General features: G+C 43.2%; 2 protein-coding genes across 2 annotated transcripts; one reads left to right on the forward strand and one right to left on the reverse strand.

The window, feature by feature from the left end:
* Positions 1-1,616: 1,616 nt before the first annotated feature.
* LOC102716542 (acidic endochitinase-like) lies at positions 1,617-2,879 on the forward strand. Its single transcript, XM_006644406.3, has one exon. It carries the CDS (start codon positions 1,689-1,691, stop codon positions 2,580-2,582), a length of 894 nt encoding a protein of 297 aa, XP_006644469.2. The 5' UTR covers positions 1,617-1,688; the 3' UTR covers positions 2,583-2,879.
* A 1,561-nt stretch (positions 2,880-4,440) lies between these two features.
* Positions 4,441-11,711, reverse strand: LOC102708766 (plastidial pyruvate kinase 2). Its single transcript, XM_015832649.2, has 12 exons — positions 11,311-11,711; positions 10,053-10,340; positions 9,550-9,715; positions 8,982-9,116; positions 8,800-8,910; positions 8,626-8,714; positions 8,412-8,474; positions 8,053-8,228; positions 7,171-7,273; positions 6,942-7,090; positions 5,968-6,076; positions 4,441-4,890 (listed from the first exon to the last, which is right to left on the reverse strand). The coding sequence occupies exons 1-12, from the start codon at positions 11,563-11,565 to the stop codon at positions 4,783-4,785; spliced, it is 1,752 nt and encodes a 583-aa protein (XP_015688135.2). The 5' UTR covers positions 11,566-11,711; the 3' UTR covers positions 4,441-4,782.
* Between the last annotated feature and the right edge of the window lie 5,787 nt (positions 11,712-17,498).

A 17,498-nucleotide genomic window follows, 5' to 3' on the forward strand; every position in this document is an offset into this window, starting at 1 on the left:
TGGAGCAAACATGTGATTGGACCGTGTTTTCAGTGCTCAATTTACGGATTAATTCAGCACGAATTAGATTCAGATGAGTTTAGATCCTCTGCAGTACTAACTGTTGGGAATAGACCTACATTAAAAGTTTAGGGGAAGTTGTACCAATATAAAAGTAGAGTGAGTCTCTCACCTCACAGGTTAGCTTTTGGGGTGTAGAAAGGCTTTCTCCTAGTTTTATGACCGTGCACACTCGTGTGGTGTAAGCCCGAAGCCCAATGAAACCCGTATGTATCTATGTGTGGAGCCGGTCAGAAAATGGACTCAGTGAAACTAATTTAACATAAACTTTGTGTGCTATATACCTCAAACCACAATTAATATATGTTTTGTAAAACCAATTTCGCCAACAAATAAATCATGCTTAATCAAATGGCCAAAGAAAAATAAAGAATCATGTGTTTTTGGACTTTAAATGACAGAAGAAATAGAAAAACATAAAATTTAAAAGACAACTTGAAAAGAAGCTATCACGTTTGCTCTAAAGACTAGAAGTTACTAAATTAATCTGAAGAAGGTTTTAACTGTTATATCATGGTGGGTCTATATGACAACTGTATAGATTGATCGACCTAGTTATATATAAAATAAAATTATATTTATAAAAATATAATCTAAGAGATGTATATAAAATATAATCCAAACCCATGGAAATAGCACATACAAGTTGTATACTTGCATATAACATCCAAACCTTATAGAAATAGAATCTATGAGTTGCGTATGAAATCCAAAACTATATAGTAGAATCAAATAGTTGTATATGAAATCAAAACCTTATAAAATAGAAGCTAAAAGTTACATATGAAATCAAAATATACTTCAACATATTGGTGTCTATAGAAATATAATTTCAAAGTAGTATATCAAATCTAATCCTACGTGAACTATATCTAACTACGTGAACTATATCTAACTCTATGTAAAACTTTGCGAGGCAATACTTTTGGTTAAAGATAAAGGTATAAGCTATGTACAGTTAGAAATGATGACTTATTATAATAGCTCTTAATATGAACCATCATATCATATATGGAGTGTCGATAAACTTATATCAAAGAGTAGTTACATATAATTGTGACGACTCTTCATTGTGAAGCATTACATACGACGGTACCAAAGTATGTAATGAGACCACCTCAAGAGCCGTCAGAGATATCTTCTTAAAGGCATATCTTACTTTATGTGCAGAATCGTGTTAAAGTTAGAGTAATATATATCATTGGAAATAAAAAAACTATATGCCAAAGTTACATGCGTTTACGCGCTCATGTTAATGTCCAGAACAAGTACCAGCTGTACGTAATAAGTTATTTGCAGTGCCTAAGTCTGAAATAGCCACACAGGTTTTAGAGCGAGAGGGAGGTACGTACGATCCACTTCGAATAATTAATGGTTTCCTACAAGTATAACTGAAATAGCCAAGTCAATGCTCAAGTCTTCACGAGCCGGTGCGCCAAACTTTCCCTAGTTCAATGCAGACATTGCCATGTAGTTATTCAAAGTTGGAACGCTTCAACCATGCATCCACCGATATAAAATGGCCACCCGAGTGCCACAGCCTCACCACCCCACCAAGCAAATCACTCACGCAGTGGTCTTGGAGCTCGATCACTGCCTCATCGATCGAGTCGTAGCTGGCGCTAGCAATGGCTGCCAATAAGCTCAACCTGTCCCCTCTCCTCGCCGCCGTCCTCCTCGCCGCCGCAATGGTCGGCACGTCCCGTGCCGGCAACATCGCCGTGTACTGGGGACAGAACGGCGACGAGGGCAGCCTGGGCGACGCCTGCAGCTCCGGCCTATACGCGTACGTCATGGTGTCCTTCCTCAGCACCTTCGGCAACGGCCAGACCCCGGCCCTCAACCTCGCCGGGCACTGCGACCCCGGCTCCGGCGGCTGCACCGGCCTGAGCTCGGACATCCAGACGTGCCAGTCGCAGGGCGTCAAGGTTATCCTGTCCATCGGCGGGGGCGCCGGCAGCTACGGACTGTCCTCCACCCAGGACGCGCAGGACGTCGCCGACTACCTGTGGAACAACTTCCTCGGCGGCAGCTCGCCGTCCCGGCCGCTCGGCGACGCCTTCCTGGACGGCATCGACTTCGACATCGAGACCGGCGACTCGGCGCACTACGACGAGCTGGCGACGTTCCTGTCGCAGAAGGGGGGCGTGATCCTGACGGCGGCGCCGCAGTGCCCGTACCCGGACGCGTCGCTGGGGCCGGCGCTGCAGACGGGGCTGTTCGCCACCGTGTGGGTGCAGTTCTACAACAACCCGCCGTGCCAGTACGCCGGCGGCGGCGACGCCACCAACCTGGTGAACGCGTGGAACACGTGGACCAGCAGCGTGAACGCCGGGAGCTTCTACGTCGGCCTGCCGGCGGCCGAGGCCGCGGCGGGGAGCGGGTACGTGTCCCCCGGCGACCTGACGTCGGCGGTGCTCCCCGCGGTGCAGGGTGACGCCAAGTACGGCGGCATCATGCTGTGGAACAGATACTACGACGCGCAGAACAGCTACAGCTCCCAGGTGAAGGACAGCGTCTGAGCTAACCTGAAGACCCCAAGATGTACCGATCTTACGTGACATACTATATATACACACAGTGGTTACGTTGAGTTGTGCTATAAATAAGAGCAGATATATACGTGTGCATATGCACATCTGTCATATATCTATGAACTGGATGTACTATCAGCAAAGATAAATAATAAAGGAAGTGTTTTGCATTAATTAAAATACATACAAATTTGGCGAGCGGTATCTCTGCTAGATCCAGGAGAAACCCCACGCAGCTACCTTTTTGTTGCAGATCATGTAACCAGCGACCCAAAATAAATAAATGTCCCATCTTTTCACTTATACTTATACTTATAAATTAAAATTTAAATTTTTAACATTAAATTTAAAATTAATTTTAGTGTTTTTTTACCGTAATTTATTCTCCAGCATTGTTTTTTAAATCGCTAAAGATACATTTATAAAATTTTCGTTCATATTTTTTTGGTTTATAAATATATTGTCTCATGAAAAAAACCAAACAATCACCCTCCAACTGTTGTACGAAGGGAACAGACGACGTTTGGGATTTTCAGTGAAACAAGTGATTGGAAATGTGTAATTTACTTTTCCGTCTTTGCTTTTATATCGTTAAGGATACATATATAAAATTTTTATTCACGGATTATTTTTATTTATAAATATGTAGGTTTTTTTATTAAAAAAACGAAACGATGATCTCCTTAATCTATCTAGTAAAAGGATGAAGCTAGAGTGTTTTGTTAATTAGGAGAACCTAGAGTGGTTAAATTGTTTACGTAATAAAGTTGACAGTAGAAATTAAGTAAGATTAATTATTCTCACCGATAGCACCAGTCTACAAATATTCTAGCTCGTCCACGGATCTAGTAGGGTGTGCGTACTGCCCAGCATCAACCGATGGAGTACGTGCATGCATGGTGGAATAAGCGTGAAGGTGGACTAATCCAAGAAAATTCACTCGGTCAATTCGGAAGTTGGCAATTGTCACCTCGCAGCCCGCGTAGCACGCGAGCGCACCGCCCACGCATGTCCGTGCAGTTCAGCTGGGAAGAGGAAAGAGGGGGGCTTTTAATTTTTTATTATTTTTACCAAAAGCGTTTAATCTCTCACGTAAGAGAAGAATTACAAAATCTGTTCTCACCCATACGTAAAAATGACTTTCAGGAAAGATAACACGCGAGCTCTGGTACTCCCTTCTCGAACCGCCCATCAAGCTCAGAATTGAAAAACAAAAGTTACAAGCTGAACTGCAAAAGGGGAAAAAAAAAAGAATCCCTGGGTTTGAAGCTGAACAATATCCAAACCCACGAATTCGTTCTTTTTCTCAAATGGAAGGGAGTATCACATTGCAACGGAGTCTCTACAGTCACAAGTTATAATACCTGGTTGCGATAATTTTGCTAATGAAATACTACTATAAGGTTGCTTGTTTTTTTTTAAAAAAAAATAGTTGTAATAGCTCCAGAGCAGCGGAAGTCGACAAGGGTGGCTATCAACCAAAAGATTAAAAGTTCAAACTTAAAATTAAATTTCGATATGTTTTCCTTGTAACCGGTCAAAATTAAATTTTAGCCTGGTGAATCCAACCGTCAGCTGGACGCTGGTGAGTGGTAATTCTCGGACAAAACCCATCCTTATTTTTAGTTTACGAAGCCTGAATCATTCTAGGCCCATAGCCCATAGGAATGCGCAAGTGCCTGGGCAGATCGGGCCTATTTTTAGTATGGGCACGCTTTGAGTTGACACTTGAGAGGTTTCTCTAACATAATCCAAAATAATACTGACCATAGTTTTAGTAATCCAAAAACACAGTTCTAGTGCAAAATTCATAAATTATAACACACTTTCTTGCCTCATGCAGATTTCAAGTCTTACAGCAATTCATATAATGAAACTGTTTCTGTTGATACAATCCTTGATTAGGAAACAGATAGCAGTAAACACAAATCAAAGAACCCTTCGATACTACCATACTACAGAACCCAGAATGGGATGAGTCGCTCACACCATTTTACATGCAAAGGAATAATTCCGCAATGACAATAGAATCACAATAATCGCTCTCTTACATCTTGCAAACAGGTCACCATGCTCACAACTAAATGATGCCAGTAATGCCAGCGTGGTATTATCATCAGGCCTGCGGTTTTTCCGGAAGCCCATCAATACATTCATGGATATTAAGTCTCTGACCGCAGGCTTCACATCAAACCTTCCTGACCTGAATGTTATGGGTGGACTGCGACCGCCAGATAGGCTGCCTGCCACTTTGAACAAGCGCAACCTCCTCGCCTTCCTTCACCATGCCATGTTTCTGTAGAATGTGGCATCATATCAGGTGGACTATTATTGTTTAATAAATGGTGGAAATTCATTCCATGCGCTGAACAATGGGTACTTGTGGCATTGCTGTTTTACCATAATCTCTATTTTCTTTCAGCAACAATTGCTTTCAGTAGCTAAAGTGAAAATGATAGTTTTCTGCATTTGACTGACATGTTTCATAACAGTTTTCTGCATTTGACCTGACATGCTTCATAACATAAGATAGAGATGCAATGCAACATCACATCTACTAGCCCCAGTCCAGAAGTTTTGAAAATAGAACATTTTGTTATTCTAAAAGACGAATAAGACAACTGGTTGTTCTTAGTCCCATTTCTGATCCAAGAAAAGGAATATGAATACACTATGCACAGCACAGAAAGATCGGGCTCCCATCGTTTCGCTTTTTGGAGGAATAAGCGAAAACGCGTTTTTGCAAGCGAAAAATAATTTACGGATAAAACTTTTATATGCATGTCCATAGCGACTCAAAAGCGAAATGTGTAAAAGAAATCATAATGAAAAAACTACAAAATTAAGTTCAAAATTAAGTTCTAAAATTCAAAATTTGGCTTATAAGCAGTTGCAACTACGAAACGATGGAGCATTTTGGTCATTTCAATGTTTTATGTAGTTCTATACCATTTTTTCTATCATGCTTGTTGGCTCATTGACTAAACCATTTAGACTCATTAGGGTCTAAAGATTTTTCTTTTCTTTTTTACATGTGAAGAGCAGAGGAACCCCCTGTGGTGTATGTTATCTCGCTGGTCATGCCTCAAATATACTTTCCAACATCAAGGTATCCATAGCCATAGCATGTAGCCATGTACCACACTCCATAGGTAGCCTAAAGGACAAATTATTTTCCAGTTTAAAGCCAAGTTGTAGTACGTAAGTTTTCAATTCTGAGCTCAGGTAGTGTCAGGACATTTTCTTGACTAACTGGTTTAACTAATGTGATTTTAAAGATTTTCACAACAAAACGGGAAGTTGGGGAAAAAAGAGATAGCCTATTAAAGTGAGGAGGTAGAAGATAAGAAGGGATAAAATATATAGACATTACCAGCAAGTATGACAAAGCGTCACCAAATGTCTTCTCAGCATCATCAGAAAATTCCATCTGAACTGGACATACACCTTGGTACAGAGCCAATCGTTGTCTAACTCTCTCTCTACAAAGATACCGCCAACACTAGTTAGGTGATAAGAGTACCAGATTATAAAGGAAATATGAACAAAAGGAGTATACATCATACTTTTAAAAAACTATACATTTTAGATCAATTGTTTATTATGACATCAGAAGCATATACCGTCATTATATTATCTAAACCCAGGTTGTCACTTTGATCACTTCCTCTTAAGAAATATTACCAGCTGATATAAATCATCAACTATTAATAATGTATCAGGTGTGAAATTTCCTGGTAGAGCCAATGGCTGGTGAATTAAAAAGGCCCTCCCTCTTGAGTTGCTCCTAGACTAAAAAGAACCTATGCTAGCGAAACATTAATGTAAATATGTAGCATAGCAGTTTTTCTCCTTCCTAGGATGCATGTACGAATCACAAAATTACATATAAATTACATATACGATTTAAGCAATTTTACAGTCCTTGAGTAGGTACTGAGATGTGCAAAATTTGGTACCTCCTAGTACCTAGGTACTAAGAGGTATCAAAATTTTATACTGAAATTTTGGTACCTCTTGTTATCTTCTCAAGGACCGTAAAATTGCTCATACGATTTGATACAAATGGATAAATGGGTTCATCGCTAAATTTAGCTCATGGGCACATGTTAATGAGCATGATTTCTTTCTTGGTTGGCTAAGGCAGCTGATGACAAGGTAGTATAAATGGACTGGGAATTTGGAGCTTCGAATTGCCAAATTTAAAACTATAAAATTATCAGATTAAAAAAATGTTAATATAATTTGATATTTTACTGTTAATTCAAGATTGTACAACTAGAAACTATAGGAGTTTCATTTTCTGGTTGGTATAAGCATCAGAATAAAAGGAAACAGGAATCTTACTGGTCTGTGAAGGCAAAAATGGTGCCAGACGGGCGGTAGTGACTAAGTAGGATAGCCATAAACCCTGTCCTGGTGAAAACCACAATTGATGTTCCAAGAGTGTTGGACATCATTGTTGAATGGTAGGCAAACATTTCACTCATGTGATTCTACACAAAGAAATATAATTAGAAAAAGGAAAAATATGAGGGAAAGGTATAATGATATCATGGCAGTTAAGAGTTCAGACCTTGAACACCTGACCAAGGTTAGTCGGTGTTTCCCCACCAGAAATAGTGGCTTCAGTTCTCAGGGCAACAGTATGCATGACCTTGACAGCTTTCAAAGGAAACCTGCCAGGAATCAACCCATAAGATTGGTATTTTATCTCTTAAGCTGAAAACATATCAAAATATTGCATTTATATGACTGCAAATACACGAAAATTGCAAGTAATAGCACCAAACAAAAATGATTATATTCAAGTGTTGCAACAATGCTTATCGATTCATGTGATGAGCATCACAGGGTATCACAAATAGCGATATGGAAGTCCCATAATTTATGTCAATAACTGATATGGCATCAAAGTGAAACCAGCTGTTACTAGTAACTCCGATGTCATGACACCATTCCAAAGAGCTAACTTAGATATAACTGATACAACATGAAACCAGGTGTCACTGGTAACTCCGACACCATGACACCATTCCAAAGAGCTAGCTTAGATGGAACCCAAATAACATGACGCTAAGAGCTCAATGTTGAAATATTATAAATGATTTTCTTCACCAGAGATATAAGGAAATTGAATGCCACAAGAATTTTATGATGTACAGGTATTCTACTGGATAAATAATGCCCATGTTCAGCTGCATGGCACATCCACTGCAGCATAGCCAAGCACACCCATTGTGCTGAGACAAATCATTGTACATGTTGGCTGCGCTGCAGCCATAGGAAGTGCAGCTGAACATGCCCACTATATGCTCTAAGTTTCTAGCAGTTCCAATAACTGCCAAAAGAATGCAATTGCGAAAATAGCATGATACTATATGGCAATGATGATTGAATAACAAAAGATTTTACTATGTGAGTGATCATCTATATATAAGAAAAGGATAGCACATACTTTCCGTGTGCAGTTTCCCCAGAAAGCATAATGGCATCAGAACCTTCACGAACAGCTATAGCAATGTCTGAAACTTCTGCTCGGGTTGGAGTTGGATGAACAATCATGCTTTCTAGCATATTAGTGGCAACAATAACAGCTTTTCCCATGCTCCTGCACGTTCTAATAATTTCTTCCTGCATGAAGACACAGAAATTTTAAGAATGTTTTGTGCATGCTATTCCAGCACGAAGACTATTTGCTGGATAAGTATAGAATTTAGTACAGAAACAACCAAAGTAATGGTTTTGACAAGCCTCAGGTTGTAACGGACACGTTAGTGCAATGGAATGTACACAATACGATCAACTGCATCATACCTGCAGCAGAGGTACCTCCTCAATTGGGAGTTCAGCTCCCAAGTCACCTCTGGCAACCATAGCCTACATCATTAACCATTACAAATGTTGACATAGCAAAAAAGTTTATGTACCAAACCAGAGCTTGGAAAAAAGGAAGCCCTATTCAAGATTTTGCATACAACTCAAGACCATCTAAAGCTAAGATGATGGGTTTAATGCATCAGGCCCTTACCCCATCAGATGCTGTGATGATTGAGTGTAGGTTTGGAATGGAATCTGCACTTTCAATTTTTACAATTACATGTATATCAGCATTGGAGCCTGAGAATCAAAACAAGACACATGATTAAAACATGGTTGAATCAGTCACGGATAATTTTTCACAATGTATGGTGATAGTTATTACTTCTGAGATAATCCTTCAATTCATGCACAACTTGAGCATCTTTGACAAACGAAACAGCATAGTAGTCAACCTGATTATCCACGCCAAATTTAATATCATCCCAATCCTTGTCTGCAAGTTAAGAAAATGAGCATGAAACAAGAGTGTTCATAATATTTAGTGAAACAAAAGTTGGCTATTACCAGTAATTGATGGCAAGGTTGCGCTCTTTCCACGAACATTCAGGTGACGCCTGGATTTCAGTTCACCTCCATCAATAACTTCACATTTTACTGAATCTTCAGTTTTGGACTTGACCAACAATGACATCATTCCACCTAAATGGTATCAACATATTGATCAATAAAAGTACATCATGAAACCATATAGCATTGAAGTTACATCAAAACACACAACCATCTCAAAGCAGAGAAGAATAGTTCTACTAGTATCTGCTGTTCCAGTAGAAGTATTAATCAGTTTTGCATGATTTAGCAAGAGTAACTGCAAATCAAAGAAAATGCTGTATAAGTAAAGAAAATAATGGCAGGTAACAATGTTCTTAAAACTTGCCAGTTATAGACATGTTGTCATTCATGTGACTACTGCCAATATATGAAATCATTAGTCCAATCCAGTCACGGAAAATTATCTCTGAACTGTTGTAGATGAGAGGGTTGTTTTACTTGCTCACACTGAACACAATCATGTGTTTCTATACAAAGGAGACAAAAACAGTTTAAAGTTAGAGGGGAAGGAATATCAACAAACCATCTACGAGGAGCATGTCGCCCACTTCTACATCATTAACAAAGTCGTCATAGTTAACGCTAACGCATGTCTCAGTCCCAACTCCTCTCTTGATTGTGAAAGTGAAATCCTGACCAGGTTCCAACATTATTGGTTGGGGCAAATCTCCACTCCTAACTTCTGGTCCCTGATATGTAGAAAACAGTTATGATCAGAGAAACCCATCATAGCATAACGAATGAAAAAGGCAGATTCCCCTAGCAATTTTTTTTCTGGTTTGCAAGTATTGAGATTTATAGGTACCTCATAGTGTTAAGCAGGAGGTTTATACCTAAGTTCATGTATTATACATTTATGCCTCTAACTCACAATACCACAGGAGGCAGAGAACACAAAAAAAAAAAACTCTCTAGCATGAGACATCATACATTGTGTAAGACTTACAAAAGTAGAGAAAGTTCTTAGGATGAAATTGTGAACCGTTGATTTATTAGTGTATAAGAACTCAAAGAAGTAATACTGACCTTTGTGTCAAGCATAATAGCAATCACATTATCCTTTGTTTGAGCATTATATTCCTTTACTAAGTCAATAACTTTCTGGTGTGATGCATGGTCTCCATGTGACATATTAAGCCGAGCAACATTCATGCCAGCCTCAGCAAGTTTCCATATCATTTCCTTTGAGTTAGTCGAAGGACCAATGGTGCACACAATCTTTGTCTTGCGCCTTACATTTGGTTTAGACCATACACCATTGGTTGCTGTTGCAAGTTGCTGAATAGCCTTGAGTTGCTGGAAGTTTTCTTCTTCCTATCAAAGAAATATTATTTGCGATAAGTTCAATAAACTTTCAATTCACAAGGGCATGTTTTAAAATATTAAAACCTTATATTCTACGTAATTGGAACTCTCAGTGTGCGGCAACATGCTACGGTGACAATCTACACATGGTATTAAGCACAAATCAAACAAAAACAGAAGGAATTGAGTCTTCTTGATTGTTGTGAGTTTTCATAATTTATTGCGGCTTGAGAAATGACAAAACTAATGGAATGATTTTAACCAAACTGGTTACAAAAGTAGCACATTCTTGTTCGAAGTAGCCTACCCATGCTACGATATTTTATATTTATATGATGCTCAAGTAGTTTAATATTTTCCTGGTGGCGGGAAATAAACATCAGCACCGTGCAGATTCTGCAGATTCCCAAAAGCACCTTTTTAGAAAATGAGAAATTGAGAAATGCGATTACTTAGTTTTTCCTTCCTTGGAAGTGGTCCTTAACTAACTCACAATTGTGCCAATGTCATTTTCCAAAACAGTATATCAACCCAATCCACACAACCAGAAACTAACAAGCAATCGTGAGCTTACAGAGAAGAGGAAAATGGGCGCCTTACTATGAAATTAAATTTTTCCAACGTTCTATTAACAAAACTAACTAATGAACAGATTACCTACCAAGCTCCTAACTCCTAACTAAGGATGCATGCGGTGTATCGAAAGCAAAAGTACGGGACGACGTACTTATAGAGAAATAGTGAAGAAAATGACCTTTACAGCAACTCCGCACTCTAAATTTCACCGCCACGGTCACGAAAACGATATCCCAAATGTGACAAATCCGATTTCACCCCACCGCGGGGGGATAATTGAATTTCAAGCACCGAAAGCCACCGGACACATCCCATGCCGAATCCACAGGGTGTAACCCAGGTACCGACCGGTGAGGACGCTAGGTACCAGTCAAAAGTACGACGAGTGAGAGAGAGAGAGAACCTTGACGTCCGCGTCGTCGTCGGCCGACACCGGCACCACCTCGGCGTCGAGGCGCGGGGCGCGGCTAATCACGGACGTTACGGCGGACTCGCGGCGCCCCCTCGCTGCTGCCCCGCCCCACCTCTCCCTCGCGGCGTCGCGCGGCGCGAACGACAGCCTCGCCGCCGCGGGACGGTCCACAGATCCGCTGCCACCCAGCGGCCTGCCCGCCGCCGCAGCAGCAGCCGCCCCCGCCGCCGCCACCACCCGCGCCATCCCCGATGCGTAGGAGATTCGTGATGGAGCGGAGCACAGTAGGGGAGAGAGGAGGAGGAGGTGGCGGGGCGAGGCGAGCCGCGCGGAAGAGGTGAGGTGCGCGTGCGACGTGACCCGCGTGCAGCGCGGAGGAGATGGAGATGGATGATGGGTTTGGGTTTAAGGAGAAGAAGCGGCTTCGTTTGTATCGAAGGGGGGGACCCCCGCGCGCGCCGAGCTGCCGAGCAGAGCTGGCCGTTGGCCCGTTGCAGAGGCCCCCGCGTCGTGACGCTCCCTCCGCCCGCGGCCTCGGAGAATCCGTCGTGGCGTGGCCGCGAATATGCGGCTTGGGGGCGATCCAGCCGCGAGCCGTAAATGAGTAAAATATGTTTCGAGCCATGTCAGTGCGAAAGGTGAGCGGAATATTTAACTGCTAATGATTTGGTCTAACCCCTGACGAATGGGGGCGTGAATCTCCGATGGAGACGGCTCCGGTGGATGGACTTTTGTTACGGTACAGTACGCATCAAAAGTCTGCGCAAGAAACCATGCGGCGGACTTGGGTTGGATAGCCGGCGCAGACGGTCGTACCGAAGCCAATAACATGTGAAACGACCTCCCTCTCCGTCTCTAACATGTGTTTTACAGGGCGTGAAGTTAAAGAAACAATCCAACACTCTGGTTGTCGATCGCTTCTACGTATAGTAGTACTCGTGAATGACTGTACGTTCTTTTTTTTTTTTTGCAAAACGACTGTACGTTCGTGGAAATATGATGGCACGTCTATATAAGTACACGGTACCGTACGTGGACGTGATTCAAATTTTGTTTGGATTTCCAGAGACTTTTTAAGTCTCTGTCATATCGAATATTTGGACACTAATTAAAAGTATTAAATATAGACTATTAATAAAATTCACCTTATGTTCTGAACTATTTCACGAGACAAATTTATTGAGCCTAATTAATTCATGATTAGCGGATGTAAAGCTACAGTAAACATTTACTAATCATGATTTAATTAGGCTTAAAAAATTGTCTAATAAAATATTTTTTATTTATGTCATTAGTTTTGTTATGATCTATATTAAATACTTCTAATTAACGTTAAATATCCGATACGATAAGGGACTAAAAATAAAAATATATGTGGATCTAAACAGCGGCGATGTAACGATACGAGCGCCTGCCGCCTGGTGTTCTTCAAGTCGCGCGGCCGGTACGTCCTGCTCGCTCTCGGTCGACGGGCACGGCGGCGGCGGGATAGCAGATCGTGGGGCGCTCAAGCGCCGATGATAAACGTCGATGGGATGGCCATTAATTTTGGTGTTTACTGCTTGTCTGCTTCGATAGAGAGAGACGAGCTGACGATCTGTGCGACTGTGCGTGCAGCCGTACTATTCGGTTTCACTATTTGTATTACTCACTATTTTGTCCCCTAAAAGAAAATTATCTTTTCAATTATATCATTTCAACCAATCATAATATTTTAAAAAATTTCTTAGTACATCAACGCAGTACCATTCTATAATATACAAATTTAACCTCAACCATCGAGGTTGATATTTATCCACTTTCCTCATTTCTCACAAGTCACAAATTGTATGCACCTCCCGTCCTCCGAGGGAAAAGAAGCATTATTTCAAGGGTTAATTGGATCCATATTATTATAAATGTAATGGTTTTTAAAATATCATTACTATTTATGAAACCTTGTGCGTGCAACTGAAATTTTCTAAAGTTCTATCCATACCATTGCTATCACATTTTTAGTCGTATTCTCCCATATTGTCGTCCTTATACATTGCTACCTCCCTCACGTAAGATGAACGAACTCGTCCCTAACATCGTGCCATCGCTGAAACCCTAGACTGCCGCCACCTGCCGAAGTCGGAGCTTTTGTCGTCGAAGCCTCCCTTGATAGGGAATGAGAAGGATGTAGCTGTGGGAATAGGGTGGTACCAGTGTGCAGAGTTGAAGGCTTAGAGTACGGTAATATGTACGGTGGAAGGTGTAGAAGCAAGGGACGGCACATGGAGTTGAGAGGTACGTGAGGCCGCCGCTAGAGATGAAGCTCTTTGGTGGCAGAGCTCCAAACCCGCCCATTGCTTCGAGTGCTAGTCGTCGTCTCCTCTGCTCTCTATTCCATGTGATTAAAGCGGCCTCCTCCACCCTCTAAGAAGCGGCCTCCTCCATGGTGGATCCAAAAGGCCAAAGGATGACAGCGACCCACGGTGGCTAAATTCGACTACCCTGGCCTCGAGGGAGGTGGACCAAGATACATTTGTCCCTGTGCGCTAGTTACATCCTCGCCCCCCTCCCCCCACTCCGTCCCCAGCACTAATCCTCCTTTTCTTATACGATGCCACCGTCGCCGCTCCCTGCCTCGGCTTGGGATCCCTAGCTCCCGCCGGTAGACGGAAGAACGAAGAAGACGTTATATTTTTACAAAATTTTAGTGACACGCCTGTGATTTCTTGAATAGTAACGGTTTTTTTTCAATCGGGTAAATTTGTAATGACTTATATCCAATGAACCCTTATTTCAACGTGTTAGCCTCGTATCAAGTTCTTTTGACTATTGAAGCATATGCAGTCATTCACGTTTTTTGGCCACATCTATTAAAGCTGAGCGGCGTAGTTTTCTATTGGGCTATATACTTCTACCGCCAATACGATTCATATGAAAGTGCATGTGCACCTTCCTCCCATTCTTTCTCATGAGTAGGATGAAAACGGGTCGAAATTTTTCCAGAGTCCGGATCTGTTTTTTGAAACGGAACCATTCAGTGGGAATTTTTTCGAAAATTTTCGGAAACGGTATCAGAATCAAAATTTTTTTTCGAAAACAGAAACAGATACGATCAGAAACTTTTCGGAAAAATTTTCGGAATTCCAACAATCAGGCCGGCCCAAACTGGAGTGCATGGCCTGGCCGGCTAATGACCAGCACCAGCAGGCAGCAGCAGGACTGTGTGTCCATGCGTCGGTGGCTCGGTGCATGCAGGCAGTGGCAGTCGGTGCGTGCAGGCGGAGGCAGCTGCAACGGTGCCGCCGGTGCGTGCAGGCAGTCGCCGTCCAAACCTCTCGCCGGCGTCGCTGGACCTCGACGCACGCCACCTCCCTTCAGCACCGGCCCTCGGTTAATTTGAGAAGCTGATAATTTGTTTTAGAAAAGATTTATATACTCATTTTGAGATATTTTTATATTCCAGTAAATTTTTGATACCGTATTCGGTCCGCTCTGTATTCGCTCTGTTATCATTTTTGACATTATCCGAATCCGTTTTCGTATCCGGGGTTTTCGATTCTGATTCTGTTTCCAAAAAAATATGGGAATAAAAACGGTAAAGATGGTGTCAGTCCATTTCCGATCCGTCATGACTCAGGGCCCATATGCACAACATTTTTTTTTCCTGGGCCGAATCTGACATCATGGGAGAAAATTGGAAGCACCCGGCCTTTTGCGGTCTGTGAGCAGCACCCGGCTGGTTATATGCCAATAAACAGCAACTCTCGATGAATCAAAATCTCTAGAAATCAATAACCCTGAACTGAAACAATAATTGAAGATTTTGGAATTCAATTGGCTGGCCTGCTTGACAGGAAGGCGAGAACAAAATTATGATGCAATTTAGACAGGGAATTGGGAATTTTCGATGAGATCAAGCCAAAAGACCTCAGAACAGCAGCTGCTCAGCCTATGTTTCACTTAATTACTCACCGACACTCAAAATGCACGAACTTTATTTAGCCGTTCCACACACTCTTGTCGAACCCAAAGAGCTAAATAATTTTTTTACATAATGGATTTTTCATTAATTCGGGCTCTACATACACAAAGGATATGTCCACGGCGGCCGAGCGTGGCCGCCTCGGCATGTCTTAGGTCCACCGCGCCAGCGATCGTTAGATTGCAGTCCTCAGCCAGCCGCGTCACGTCGTCATTCTCATCCAGCCCGACACCGACGGAGCGGACGGTCGGGTCGGCAAGGAAATAGGCGAGCTCACGTGGACATCTGCTGGCCCGATAGACCTAGAAGACGAGCCACTGGAGGCCGACGCAGAGGTGGAGCACTGCGACCTTGTAACACTTACGGCCGTCAGGATCATGACACTCTCTCCACTCCGTGTCGCTATGCCAACTATGAGGCCCTCCCTCCTCGTGATGCTCCCCGGTTATCTCCTTGATGAACGCAGTGGCGTGTAAGGCGACGACGGGACAGTGGTGCGGATCACCGGAGGGTCACCCTTCACGAATACATCAGTAGGGATACATAGCCTTGGGAGGACGAGGAGATGGACAACTCTCTGCCATTGCTCGACAATGATTAAGTTCTTTTTTTTTGTGTAACAAACGCATAAACATCAATTAAAAAGGAAAGAGCATTGCGCTGCACTTTTAAAAAAGCAATTAGAAATAGGATCGGACATTCCACCAACCTAAATCCGCTACAACATGAACATGCCTTCGGCAACATATGCCTTGCAATGAAAACAAAAGTATTGGTTAATAGAAGTATGTGTCTCTAGGGTTGGCAACGGGACGGAGAGTGCTGGAACGCCCCTGACCCTGGCCCCGAAACAAAAATAGGGGGGGGGGAATCAGTCCCCGCCCCCGAACAGGTCCCTGAAATCCCCGGTGAGACCTTAGGTCATGATTAGTACCTTGCATCGGGCAGAGGCGGTGGGCATCAGGTGGACCGGGTGATGGGCGCAGGAAGGCGCCGCGGGTCGATGGCGGCGTCCGGCAGCGATGGGTTGACAGCGTCAGGACTTGGGGGGACCCACGCGCAGCGTGCCTAGTAGAGGCCGGCCACCGGCGGCGAGCTGAGGAGGCGAGCCGCCACCGGCGATGGGTGGCGACGAGTAGAGCGTTGGGGACTCCACGAGTTTGGGGACGGGGGGCGACGGCGGGTGGCGGAGGCCGGACGGCGATGGTGGAGGCTAGTGGAGGGACGGCGACCGGCATGCGGAGGAGGAGGCCAGAGGCGGCGCCGCACGGAAGTGAGGGGTCTAGGGGAGGCGACACAAGGGGTTGGGGACTGGGGTGTTGGCACGGTGGACCGGACCGACCGGTGGAAGGGTTAGGGTCTGGTACTTTCTTAAATGGGCTGGCCCAATTTTTCATTTTTCTAAAATTCGGGGCCCCGCGGGTAGTTTTGGATCCTCGGCCCTGTCCCCGATAAAACCGATGCATCGGCCCCGATTCCCCGCGGAGGAAAATTTGCCCCCGTCCCTGGCCCCGATGGGGCGGGGCCCTGCCCCTGATAGGGATTTTGTCAACTCTATGTGTCTCGCCCTACAACACACAAGGGTATCGCAACACATAGGTTCCCTCCCACTCTGCACGTTCTGATTTGGCGGGAAAAACTACCACCTCCGTAATAGACGTACAAGGCCTTAACATCCAATCTAAATCCCTAGGATAAATATCGCTCTAATCCAGATCTCAAACTTTCTCCTCTTAGATCTGTGAGGAGATCAGGAGACTGGTACGGTTGAGGGAAGTTGTGACACGATGCGTTTGAGGAGGTGGTTAGAAGGGGCTCACCATTACGATTTCATTCCCACGTAGTGTCTATTCACTACGTGTCACCTTATATCCAACACCGTCACCCAATATACTTGATTATCTGTACCTCAGCTCCTTCTTAAGGCTAGTCCCATCACATAGTCAACCGATGTTGGTCTTCAAGATCCCTGACTCTAGTTCAACGATATCACATGACATCCTAACCATACTAGATCTCGGTTGCTCCTTGAAGCTAGTCTCGATTCTCACCATTGATCGCTTTGGCCTCAAGTCACCTACACATGTTAACAAACCAACTGTTTTGAGCACAGATAGCACAATCTGACCCACATTAGTAACACACACTCACACCAACAACACAAATATTTCCAAACAAATTTATATTAATAAGTCAATTGTTCACCAAAAATGTTAATCAT

This window comes from Oryza brachyantha, chromosome 1 (assembly GCF_000231095.2).
Source record: "Oryza brachyantha chromosome 1, ObraRS2, whole genome shotgun sequence".
Classification (NCBI taxonomy): domain Eukaryota; kingdom Viridiplantae; phylum Streptophyta; class Magnoliopsida; order Poales; family Poaceae; genus Oryza; species Oryza brachyantha.

Excerpts from the sequence above, each read along its gene's own strand:
- LOC102716542 (XM_006644406.3), top strand. The coding sequence starts at position 1,689 with ATGGCTGCCAATAAGCTCAACCTGTCCCCTCTCCTCGCCGCCGTCCTC.
- LOC102708766 (XM_015832649.2), bottom strand. The coding sequence starts at position 11,565 with ATGGCGCGGGTGGTGGCGGCGGCGGGGGCGGCTGCTGCTGCGGCGGCG. Across the intron at positions 8,715-8,799 it reads ATTGAAGGATTATCTCAGAA|GCTCCAATGCTGATATACAT; the intron begins GTAATAACTATC and ends TTTGATTCTCAG. Across the intron at positions 6,077-6,941 it reads ATTTTTGCCTTCACAGACCA|AGAGAGAGTTAGACAACGAT; the intron begins GTAAGATTCCTG and ends GTATCTTTGTAG.